Here is a 12,147-nt window from a genome sequence, read left to right as displayed (position 1 = left end):
ACATAAATTAGATAACCAGGTAACAGTAAGAAACAAATAATCACTTTAAGCATTTCCAATTTACCAAAGTTATTTCATTTAAATGTGAATACTTGGAATTTCACTATGGGGTAGCATAAAATTTGGTATTTGTTAGGTCTATCTTGGGCCATTGTCTAAGGTTGTTTTTCTACTTAAGTCCCAAAGCAACATAGACTTTCTGCAGCAATAAAATCTTAAAAAAATATTATATTCAGTAGCACAGATTCCAAGGGCAACCATTCTACTGAAACATGACAAGGTTATTACATAATTTGTTGTAAATATTTAAATATCAAATATCCTTAAAAAACTAGTGTAATTAAAAAACTAATTTAACTTCTGAATTAAATTCATGTTTCAGATTCTTTTTTCCCAAATAAAAAATGTTACACTCTTTTATATAAAAATAAAAAAACAACAACTACAAACTGGGAAACTTATTTAAAACTAGAGGCTCAGTGCAAGAAATTCATGCACTATGGAGGGGGGTCCTCTCAGCCCAGCCTGTGCTCTCTCGCAGTTCGGGGCCCCTTGGGGGATATTCAGCAGTTGGACATCCCTTTTGCAGTCCAGGATCTCTCTTGCAGTCGGGGACCCCTCACTCCTTACCACCCGCCTGCTTGCTGCTCCTTACCGCTTGGCTAGCTATTCCTTAGCACTGCCTGGGAGGCGGGAGAGTTTCCCGCCACCACCACTGTGCTCGCCAGCCATGAGCCTGGCTTCTGGCTGAGTGGTGCTCCAGTTGATTTGCATATTAGGGTTTTATTATATAGGATTTGCAGCACAAAACAATATTGATCTTATATGATTAAAAAGCACTTATTTATAGTAGCCATTCCATCCCAACCAAGAATCTTATGGAATTTAGAGATTTTGTGCCACATAGTGTATTTACTTGGCTAGCTCTACTTGTGTATGCTAAACTGTTTCACTAATATCATTAATTTATGTGATTGCAAATATCTAAGTTTTTATGTTTGCAGAAATTTAGAGAGAATGTATCTAATTTTTAATTAAATTTTAGAATTAGGAAAGTTTAATGGATGGAGGGAAGACTAAACACAGGGAGGGGGAGGCTGTTTTCAGAAAGAAACCTAAATTAACAGAGCTAAAATTTCCATTGTCAAAAATCCTACCAATAAAGGTCCCTTTAGGTTTAGAACAGTTTGCATTTCTTAAAATAACATAAGAAATGAAAAGACCCATATATGAAATTGAGCTCAGAACTGCAGATCAAAAAATATATAAATATTATGATTATTATATCCCACATATGAGTGAGATCATGTGATATTTATCTTTCTCTGACTGGCTTATTTCGCTTAGCATAATGATCAACATAATTTGATGAACAAGAATAGATCAATCTAGAGCAGCCGTGGGCAAACTACGGCCCCTTTGAAATGAATAAAACTTAAAAAAAAAAAAGACTGTACCCTTTTATGTAATGATGTTTACTTTGAATTTATATTAGTTCACACAAACACTCCATCTATGCTTTTGTTCCGGCCCTCCGGTACAGTTTAAGAACCCATTGTGGCCCTTGAGTCAAAAAGTTTGCCCACCCCTGATCTAGAGACAAATGGTAGGGGAGGGAGGGTTAGAGAGCAACCAAAGGACTTGTATGCACGCATATTAGCATAACCAATGGACACAGACACTGGGGGTGTTGCCCGGGGGGGGGAATGGGGGGGGGGGGGGGTCAATTGGGGGAAAAGGAGACATATGTAAAACTTTAGACAATAAAATTATATATATATATTTCCTTTCTACCTTCTAAGATTTCAGAATTTACTAAGGACAAATGGAAACCTAACTAATACTTTAGGTTAACATCATCGCTAAACACAAATGAGTGAACATTACCCATATTACCCATTTCTGATCTAACTGGATAGCCAACAAAATAATTTAACAAAAAAATGTAAAAGCAATTTAGTTGCCATCAATTTTTGTCTAGATTTAAAAGAGCATAAAATTAAATTAAAAAGGAATTTTAAAAGAATGCATCATTTCAAAACCAATAATCACAAAATTCTACTAGGAAACTGAATCATTAAGAACTGTATAAGAAAAAACTGTGGCTTTAATTTTTTTATGGTATAAGTAAGTTGATTTACTCTATTAAATTAATTTTAGAAAGGACTTTAAATTAAAGATCTGGAAGTAGTTCTCATATTTGCCCATTTTATTACTCATAAAAAGTAAGGGTATAATGAATAAAATTTTGCTTTCTATCCCATAACATGTTTACATGAGTATAACTGTGTCTATGTGTCTTTTCCCCAATTCAAATAAAGGTACTGTTTGATGAGCTGTTTATCCTGTGGTTTCATGTACACATTGGCACATTCCTCAAGGGCACTCATACTCTAGTCTGAAATGCAAAGCTTTAGGTTAAATACAAAAGCATTCTAATGCATTAAAAATATTTAACAAGACAAATGTCTGCCAACTGATGAATGGATAAACAAATTTAGCTTACCCATATAGTAGAGTATTATTTAGCAGTAAAAAGAAATGAAGTATTAATCTATGTTACAATATGGATAAAACTTGAAAACATTATGCTAGGTGAAAAGAAGCCAGACACAAAAGGTCACATATGGTATGATTCTACTTATATGAAATGTCCAGAACAGGTAAATCCATAGGCAGAAAGATGGGGGGTGTGGTAGGAAGTAACTGCTAATAGGTATGAGGTTTATTTTTACCATGACAAAATGTTCTGAAATTAGGTAATGGTGACAGCTGCACTTTGTAACTAAAAACTACTGAATTGTATTCTTTAAAATGGGTGAATTGTATAGTATATTAATTATATCTCAATAAAAATAAGAAAAAAGAATGTACATAAAAATATGTCAGTACACATATTCTACTTCCCTAGCAATTAAAAGGAAATAAAGTATTAGATGTAATAAAGGATTAATTTACCATCAAAAAATAACATTGAGGAGGAACAATGAAAAGGAAGTTAAGAGGAACACCAAATATTTATCAGCACTGATCAGATATTTTTTTCAATCTTGGAAGGGAAATGCTACATTGCAGGTAACATTTTGTATTAAATAGAGAAAACGCTGTATTTCTTCCATTTTAAAAATACCTATTATTAAAAGGTAACAAATTAAGGTTGGCATTTCAACCAAAACGTATTTAACATATTGAAGTTCACATGTTCCAGTATTTTAAAAACTATCTCTAGCAAAGAATTCACAAAATTATTTGTGAAATCTTACTCTTCAGCCCTTTGCCCTACCTCTAAAATGTATTCCTATACTTTTTTCACCCCAAATCACTTCTAAGTTGTTCATAATCAACACAATTCATTCTGACTCTTAGAATAAATCCATGATTTCTTTCTATTTCATCAATTAACTACATAGTCATCTTGATCTCCAACACATTTGTTCTTGAACTACACACTGTACCTTTAGTCATCAGGCCCACACTGTACCTTTAGTCATCAGGCAGAAATATCAAGGAATCAAAGAATTGGAGAATACCTTAAATGCTATCTTGTCCAACCCCTTCATACAAGTGAATTAAGTAATTTGCCCAAGTTTACACAGATAGTTAATAGGACTGGCAAGACTGGAATTCATTTTTGGGGGGGCTTTACAATGGAACAAAATAATGAATTCAACCATATTATCTAATTTTATCTTTGACAATTCCATAATACCTCATGTTTTGTTTACTTTTTTATCCCAATTTACCATTTGTCTTTTTTACACTCATACTCTCACTGTGATCTTTTCTTCAACTTCTACTACTCTATCCCTACATCTTATACTTCAGATACCTCTATCTTCTATAATTCATATTGACCTTACCCAAATTCAGTTTCTTTGTGGACTCTCAATGGAGTCTTCACATTTTCATCAAAATTACTATACTTAAGAGACTACTGAAAAATGTTCACAAAAATAAAGAATATTTTCTTTTATTTTTAAAAATGTAATGCTATTAATAACAACTTTCTGAGAATACAGTATCAGAATACAATCGATCACCTAGTGCACAATTTTCCTATATCACTTTATAAGCATCTAACTTCTTTAAAATGACTGAAGTATTTCCTTGTCCAGCTTTATTAACAATTCAAATTAAAACATATTTTAGAAATCTAACTTAGTATTTCCTACATGTAAGAACTGATAGTTATTTATGCAAATTGAGTTTTACATTTCCAATGGCATATTACCACTATATTCCAAGTATCCTTACCTAAACTTTTCCACAAAATTTTAAGAATGGTTTTAAGTAGACAATAGACATATAGCTGTACTTTAATAAGTCTTACAAATGTGTTTTCCTAGCAAGAGAACAATATTTCATTGTAACTCTCCCCTTCTGCAATGTGGTTTTGATATTTCGTTCGTTCTGACTCTTCAAAAAGAAAGAAAAAGTACAACAAAGAAAATGCTTTACCAAAATCTTGCATAATCATGGTATGGGCCATTCTAGAGTCTGATGTGTACAATCCAAGACTGCCTCCTCCACCTGAATCCATACTTAGCAAAGTTCATTCACAAATCTCTGTAAAAGAAATGGTTTTTAAGTTTAAAAGCATGTAGGCCAGTCAATTGTTTTGAGAAAAAAAAATGCAATTGAAAACATGCCTCTCAACCAGGTGTGCATATTTCATTACAAAAGAAAACAAAACAAAAACCTTGATTAGATGCTTTATGTGACAACCATAAATTATAGAAGGGCCAAGTGGAAGTAAACCAAAGATAATGGAGAATGAGACACAGTAAGTGTGGTGAGCCATAGAGAAGTGAAAGAAGCAAGCAAAAGAACAACACTGTAGTGTTGAAGTTCCAGTTAAAATATAGGTTATAAAAGCAGAAGAAAAAGAACAGGATGACAACAGACAATAGTTGGGATATTTATACATTACTAGAGGACTCAGGTGTCTAGTATTAATGAATTTCATCCAGTGGCTCTCATCCATTTCTTCCAGACCCAGATCAGCCCTGCAGCGGAGCTCTGCAGATAAACGTGTTTCACCTCTGGCTCCAGGGGTTTTACTTATAATGTAAAATGTTCTATCCCAGTTTCCCGGGAGTTCTTTGGGTCAGTAAGGACTTCTGAGCTCACTCTACTACATTCTCTTGTCTCACAGTTTTGAGGACTCATGAAACATGACTGCTTCCTAAATATGGTAAAGATAAGATCAATCACATACAAACATTTTAGCAAATTGTCTCTTGCAGAATATATAGTTTATTTGCAATTGTTGGATTTTTTTCCCATTAATGATTACTAAAGTCATTTTAGCCTCATATTAATTTTGAAAGCAAGGGATCAATATATTTCATTTCAAATGACTTATTTAAGATCACCAGATAGTATGAAACCTAAAGTCATGTGCTGTCACTCAACATATTTTTTATAACTACTTATGTGTATTTCCTCATCAAACCTAAGATTCGAAGTAAATATACCAAAAAATCTGTAAATTTTATGTAACAATTATCTCCTTTTTAGATAGGAGTGTTTAATAAATAGGACTATACTGCACGAAAGATGAGATTATATCATTAATAAACATTTTAGAAAGCTGCCATGTAAACTAACTTTATCCTTAAGTACAGGAAATCACTAAGATTTTTTTCCTTGCCTTAAAGTTCTATAGATGTAGGAGAGTCTCACAGAGTAACTTCTATCAACATTTGAGTCATGTATATAAAAATCCTACAACATATCAAATATTTTAGATAAAATTATTTGGTTATGTGTGAGCAAAATTACAAAGTTTTAGAAATTCTTGGCTGTATTTTATCTTTTTAAAAATACCACATTGTTTTCTGACTTCAAAATGAAGCCAAGAGCATTCACAATAAACTGTGTTCAGAGGTAAGTTAAAATACCATGAGGACTTATTCTTAAAATTAAAAACATTGTACTATTTCAACTTTAATTAGAGCAATTGTTTTATTTATTACTAATAGAACAATTATGTCTTTAAAATGTTTTAAACACTTAATTTTGTTTAGTTATTAAATAAGATAAAACACTATAATTTGTTAATCACCTTAATATAGAGTCTTGAAGAAACTGTAGATTTTTCTTACATTGTAAAATAAAATCTGCAGCAATTTCTTTTTATTTTTCCTTCTGAACTATATTATTTTCTTTGGGGGAAAAAGTTTTCTTTACCTATTGTAAAAATACATTTAGAATTAGATATTTTAAAACATTTTAAACCAAAACTCTTACACAACTAAGAATTTTTCTTTACATTTTCAATTTGGGCTGATATGCTCAAATCTATTAATATAAAAAGCAACCATCTATTAATATAAAAAGCAACCATAGGGATTCCAACAGAAACGACTATCCATCCACTATGATATAAGCAACATCATTACACTTATAATTCGACCACCTGATTAAAACAAAATCTTCTCTAAAGCACATTTTAAAAATCACTAGCAACTCCATATTTTGGAAAGCGAAAGAGAACCAACCAAGGGCAAGCTTTATCCTTGCCAGATCCATAGAGAAAAAGATGCACTAGCGCTCAGTGAAATGTAAAAATCTGAACACCTAATGCAACTATTATGGGAAGTGCCATGCTGTATGAATACCAAATAAATTTGAGCACATTTATTCCCATATAGGAAGTTTCAATAAGATCAATAATAAATAAGGTAGGAGAACAGCCAATAGATCCCTAGGCTTCTGAGTCTTCCCAAGAATCTATCTCACTCCCATCTTTACTGAATGGAGGTAACCACCAAGTACGCTTTAAGTAAACATCTTTCCAGCAACGTAGGGGGAGCAGAAATCACATACACACACCAATGTTACTCTCAGCAATCTCCTCTAAACGTAGCTCATTCAGGACCTAGCTTCTCCGTGATGTAAATTCGGTAAGGGATGGGAGAGAAATCCTAAGACGGCAAAACAAGAGAATGTGAAAGTAGTATTTGCAGGGATATGAGACAAAGGAGCCCTGGCAAGTAGCAGTATTGCAGCTTTGGACACAATCGTCTTCCCGCATAAGTCTGCCTTTCCCGAGACCATGCCAAGTTTCAATCGTTTCGAGCAGAACGCACACACGTGCCCTCATACATTACCCATCCGACTGGATCCTTAACCGAACCAGAGCACCTTCGCCACGGAAAGGCGGAGAGCGAAGAGACCAGAATCCCCTTTCCCCTCCACCCTCCTTTCAGTCGGTGCAGTGGTCTCCGCCGCCGCTACGCTCCCCACGCCGTGCAACCCACCCCCTCACCCTCCTCCCGCTCCCTCGGCCCCGCTACATGGGAGAAGGCTGAGAACCAAAATGGTGGTGTGTTAGCAGAGGCAACACTTGCAGCACACCCCCTCCCCCTCTTCCCGGCTCTGACGGCTCCCTATAGCCCTAAAATGCCCGATTCGGTCCCACCTCCTTGCAAACGCCGCCATCCCTCGCGAATTCCAAGGTTAGGGGGGAGGTAGCAGGATAAAATGCCGGGGGGACGTCGCATTCTTCACTTCACCGTTTTGTTTTCCGCCATTTTCCCGTCACCCAAAACCACCCACGGCCTTCAGGAGAGCTCTTGCCCCCAGGGGCTCTGGCCCCACGGAAAGAAAAGGTCCGCTGAGGAGGAGACACTTCCCTCAATTCCTCCAGCCACCGCCGAGGCTGAGGAGAAGAACTGGGCGCCCGAGGGGGAGGGCAATTTAGGGACTAGACGCCACTTCCATTGTTCCCTTCGCCCTACAGTACAAGCCATGCAAGCTCTCCTCCCCTCACAGGAGCGACACTGAGCGCAGGGGCCCCCAATCCCTCTATTTTCTCCTCAGGAGTCTCCTTACCTGCAGATGCCGCCGCCGCCAGTAAAATTCTGACCGCGCTCCGGATTTCTGGGGGGAAGGGAGGGGGGGGGCGGCAGCTGTGGATCAGGAAGGTCCTCACATTCGGGTTTCCGAGGTTCTGCAGCAGGAGCCAATCACAAGCTACTCTGCGTCTGGGAGGCGCGCGGCCTTGCCCTCCTTTATAGCCTCGCTGGGTTTGGGCTTAGAGACCCCGCCAATCGGCTGTGGGGGCTGCAGCGCCGGGCGAGTCCGAGTCCGCAAGCTTTGATCTGGGCGAGCCCCCCGAGGAGTTTCCTTGGGAAGATTTTCTGGTTTCCAGGTTTCCCAAGGGAATGAAAAGGGTAAGGGGGTGGGGGGACTGTGGATCGGTGACTGAATGGCTGGCTACTCACTGAGCCTCCAATAGCTGTTGGACTACGTTTAAAAAAAAAAACAAAAATCACCCCCACCCTCGAGGAGGATTTGGCCAATTAGGCTGACCAGAGTGATGAGGTATGCCTGTCCCCAGTAGCCGATGTGTGTTTTGAGGTTTTCATTCCTCCCTCCCTCCCTTCCTTTTCTATTCCGCAATGGTAGACAATGGGTTGAAGATAGAGTGAAGAAAGGCATACAAGGGAAAGGTGGACAAGGGACCTAAATGAAGGGAATACTAAAATAGCTCCTAAATCTCTCACTTTGAACTTGTAGCTGCACAAAATGGGAGAACAGTGAGAAATTCAGTAGTGACTGGTGAGGAAAAAAGTGATGAGATGTGAGTAAAAGTTTGGATTTGCAGAGCCTTATACTGTATTCTAAAAATTTAGCTTTAGTACTATGAGCATTTGAAGTAAATAGCGGTGTTTAAGCAGGGAGAAGATAGGACCCTTTAAAAATAAAAAAGATAACTCACTATCTTTGCCTAAATAATGTGAGTATTTTACAAATAAAACATGTTATTGTTCTCAGTTAGCTAGGCAATTTCTCCAGTTCTCTGAACCTAATACACCACTAAAAGTTTTTAAAAGGATAGAGACATGCATGATGTGAAAGCCCTAGCCCAGTACCTGGCTCATAGTAGACCAGGTATCCTCAAGCTTTCTCTATGCAAGGTCAGGTAGTAAATATTTTAGGCTTTGAGGGCCATAGTGTCTATGTCACAACGATTCAAATCCACAATTATAGCACAAAAGCAGCTGTAAACATTATGTACACAAATGAATATGGCTGTGTTCCAGTAGAACTTTAGGGACACCGACATTTAAATTTTATGTCATTTTAGCATGTTATGAAAAATTCTTCTTGGAAGATTTTTCAACTATTTAAAAAATGTAAAAACCATTCTTAGTTGCAGGCCATCAAATAAGGCAAAGATAAAATAAAGTATAAACAAGACTTTAAGAAAAACAGACAGCTATCCAGATTTGGCCTGTGGTCTGTACTTTGCCAACTCCTATAAGTGTTAAATATTTACACTTTTACTTTTCCTCCTAGATGAAGAAAGGTATTTTTATGAGTGTATTCCTATACATGATGTGTTTCTATGTTGGATACTCTGGCAAGTCCTACTTGAAAGTTTTCCTACCAGTGACAATTCCAATAGGACATTGACGGAAGAAAGCTAAGAAATATGGGGAGTTTTTACATTAATAACCTTTGTGAATGGTACATTTGTAGTAGGTAGTTTTTAAAACCTGAAGATCATCTTTGCTCCTCCCTCTTTCTCCAAACATCTGGTCCATCAAAATGTCTTTAGAATTCTACTTTCTTAATATCTATGAAAGTCATCCTTTTCCGCCCCCCGCTTCCCATTCCTAATGTCATTACCTTGTTCAGGTTCACATCCCTTCTTACTTGGATTGTTGCAACACCTTCCTAATTAGTTCCTCTGTGTCCACTTGTTCATCAGATCCTGAAATCAGAAATCACCAAATCATAAAACTATCTCAAATCAAGCCTCCCCACTACAATTTCACTTCAGCCGAGGCCCTCAACAAATGGGACTGTGCAAAAACTTCCCAATTCATTTCTCTGCTTCAAGTCTCCCTTTACTCCAGTTGGTATCTTTTCTAGTGTAAAGTCTACACTACCACAGAAATCACTTACATAACAAAACAAACAAAATTGATTATCTCACTCCTCTGCTTAAACATTGCTGTCAATTCCCATTAGAAGTCTAGGTTGATACCCAGGCAAGGACAGAAGGAGGCTTATGGGAATCCCAGCTGGGCAACAATGTGGAAGATAATCCAACATATGTTGTTTAGATATTTGGTAGATATTTGGTAGATATTTGGTAGATATTGATTCAAAGGAGTGCATTGAATGCTACATTAAGGATGATTGTTTGTGCTATTATTTTAAATAGTTGTTTTTTAAAATCCCCTTCAGCGTTTTTGTAGTTTAATATTAACCCCAAGGCCAATAATATTAATTAGATGCCATAAACTCTTTGTAATTTGTATCTTGCTTTGTTTTGTAGCTTTCTCACTTCATTTCCCTCTACTCACTTGGGTAATCTTGGCTAACAGTATTTTGTTATGTACATTTAGAAACCACATATTGCTCTCTTGTCATATGTTTCTGGAGTCAAAATTTGTTATGATATATATTCCCTTTAACCTCAAGCTTTTCTATGAAAACTCTTAGCCTTCTTACTTTAATAGTAACCTGACCATCTCCCAAGGAAATAATCTAAAATAAATTGACATAAACACATTCTGGGTCATCAGACCACCCTATAACTGAACACTACCATACATTATCAACACTTACATTTGTATTTATATTTACAAGCACACTGACATCAGATAGTACAACTTTAATTGTTTTGGGTTAAATTGAAATTAAGGAGTCAGACTTTGTATGTAAATTATATTATCCTCTACCAGGTGTACTGTATATAACACAATTACTTGGTAGTTAGAATAAACTGGTCCGGGAAGTGAGTCATCCCACAGTGTATGATAAGACAAGCTGCACTCAATGTGCCATTGTGGAGTCACATTCATGTTGTGAACTGTAATTTAGTTTCAGCAAAACAATATAATGCACAACATTAAATTAATCCTGTTAGCCCTAACCGGTTTGGCTCAGTGGATAGAGCATCGGTCTGCGGACTGAAGGGTCCCAGGTTCGATTCCAGTCAAGGGCATGTACCTTGGTTGCGGGCACATCCCCAGTAGGTGGTGTGCAGGAGGCAGCTGATCGATGTTTCTCTCTCATCGATGTTTCTAACTCTCTACCTCTCTCCCTTCCTCTCTGTAAAAAATCAATAAAATATATTAAAAATTAATTAATTAATTAATTAATCCTGTTAATTTATTAGTTTTTTTGTTTATTGTTTTGGTTTTATAATTGATAGGCACTGTAAGCCTAAGGCACTTATTTATACGTAGCTCTACTCTTGTTTATGTTTAAATAACGTTATAATAAAACAATGTAAGTCAACATTGAGAGTACAAATTTTTTCCTTTTAAATTAGTCTGTAATAAACAATACAAAATGACGCACAAAAGGGCTCGAAATACTATTCTACATAAAAAGTATTGGGGCTCTTGGGGGGAATAGTTAATTCTGGAGTTGAGAGAGGAAATAAATAAGATGAGATTGTGTTTTATTGTTGAGTCTGTGAGCAAGAAAACAGTCAGACCAATGGGATAATGTCCAAAGTACATAGAGCATTGAACAATAATAGTAACTACAAGTAATTGATTGAAACACATTGAATATAGAAAAAATCCTGAATTCATAAAGAATACTGAAAGAGGGGAATAGAGAAAGATCCCCTTCCCCCAATCCCAGAGAATAGTGGGTACTATTTGAAGTAAGACTAACACCTTATTCTGACAATTAGCAATTAAAAGAAAAGAACTCAGTATTTTCTGTTTTTTCATGTACAAACTATTTCAGGTCAGCCAAATAGCCCCTGTTTGATGACAGCAAGTTACTTTCACAAGAAATTCAATTATTAACTGTTAAAATATAGAAATAAACATAGAAAATGACAATTTTATAACTGCTAATAAAGTAAAAGATCAAGCAGTGATCATCAGTGGGTGAAATATTAGATGTAAAACTGATGGAAGCTTGATAAAGGAGCTCACACTGTCATCACCTGACCCCTCTAATCAGTTTCTCAGCATCTTCACCAGTATTTGGTATTATTACTATTTTTTACTTCAGCTGGTCTAATAAATATGTAGTAATTTCTCATTGTGGTGTTAATTTGCATTTGTCTGATAGCTAGTTTTGATAAAAAAAATTTTCATGTGTTTATTTGCCATAACCTCTTTGGTGAAGTGTCTGTTCAAGTTCTTTGCCCATCTTTTA

General features: G+C 36.3%; 1 protein-coding gene and 1 pseudogene across 8 annotated transcripts in view; both read right to left on the bottom strand.

The window, feature by feature from the left end:
- Positions 1–8,026, bottom strand: part of ZNF711 (zinc finger protein 711) — a 41,589-nt gene extending 33,563 nt beyond the window's left edge. For 2 of the 8 annotated variants that reach the window (XM_014538855.1, XM_014538862.1), the window contains exons 1-5: positions 7,840–8,026; positions 6,838–6,929; positions 6,068–6,192; positions 4,931–5,185; positions 4,459–4,566 (exon numbers count right to left, since the gene is read on the bottom strand). In XM_014538855.1, the coding sequence (XP_014394341.1) occupies positions 4,459–4,540 (82 nt within the window). In that variant the 5' untranslated portion in view covers positions 4,541–4,566; positions 4,931–5,185; positions 6,068–6,192; positions 6,838–6,929; positions 7,840–8,026. Of the gene's footprint in view, positions 1–4,458; positions 4,567–4,925; positions 5,186–6,067; positions 6,193–6,831; positions 6,930–7,839 lie in introns of all 8 variants that reach the window. The other 6 variants (XM_014538857.1, XM_014538856.1, XM_014538859.1 and 3 more) reach the window with 6 other exon arrangements.
- LOC102247735 overlaps positions 1–12,147 on the bottom strand; it is a 587,465-nt pseudogene that overhangs the window by 513,214 nt on the left and 62,104 nt on the right.

Source organism: Myotis brandtii, unplaced genomic scaffold (assembly GCF_000412655.1).
Source record: "Myotis brandtii unplaced genomic scaffold, ASM41265v1 scaffold2, whole genome shotgun sequence".
In the NCBI taxonomy this organism is placed as follows: domain Eukaryota; kingdom Metazoa; phylum Chordata; class Mammalia; order Chiroptera; family Vespertilionidae; genus Myotis; species Myotis brandtii.
This window is presented reverse-complemented; position numbering and strand designations above follow the sequence as displayed.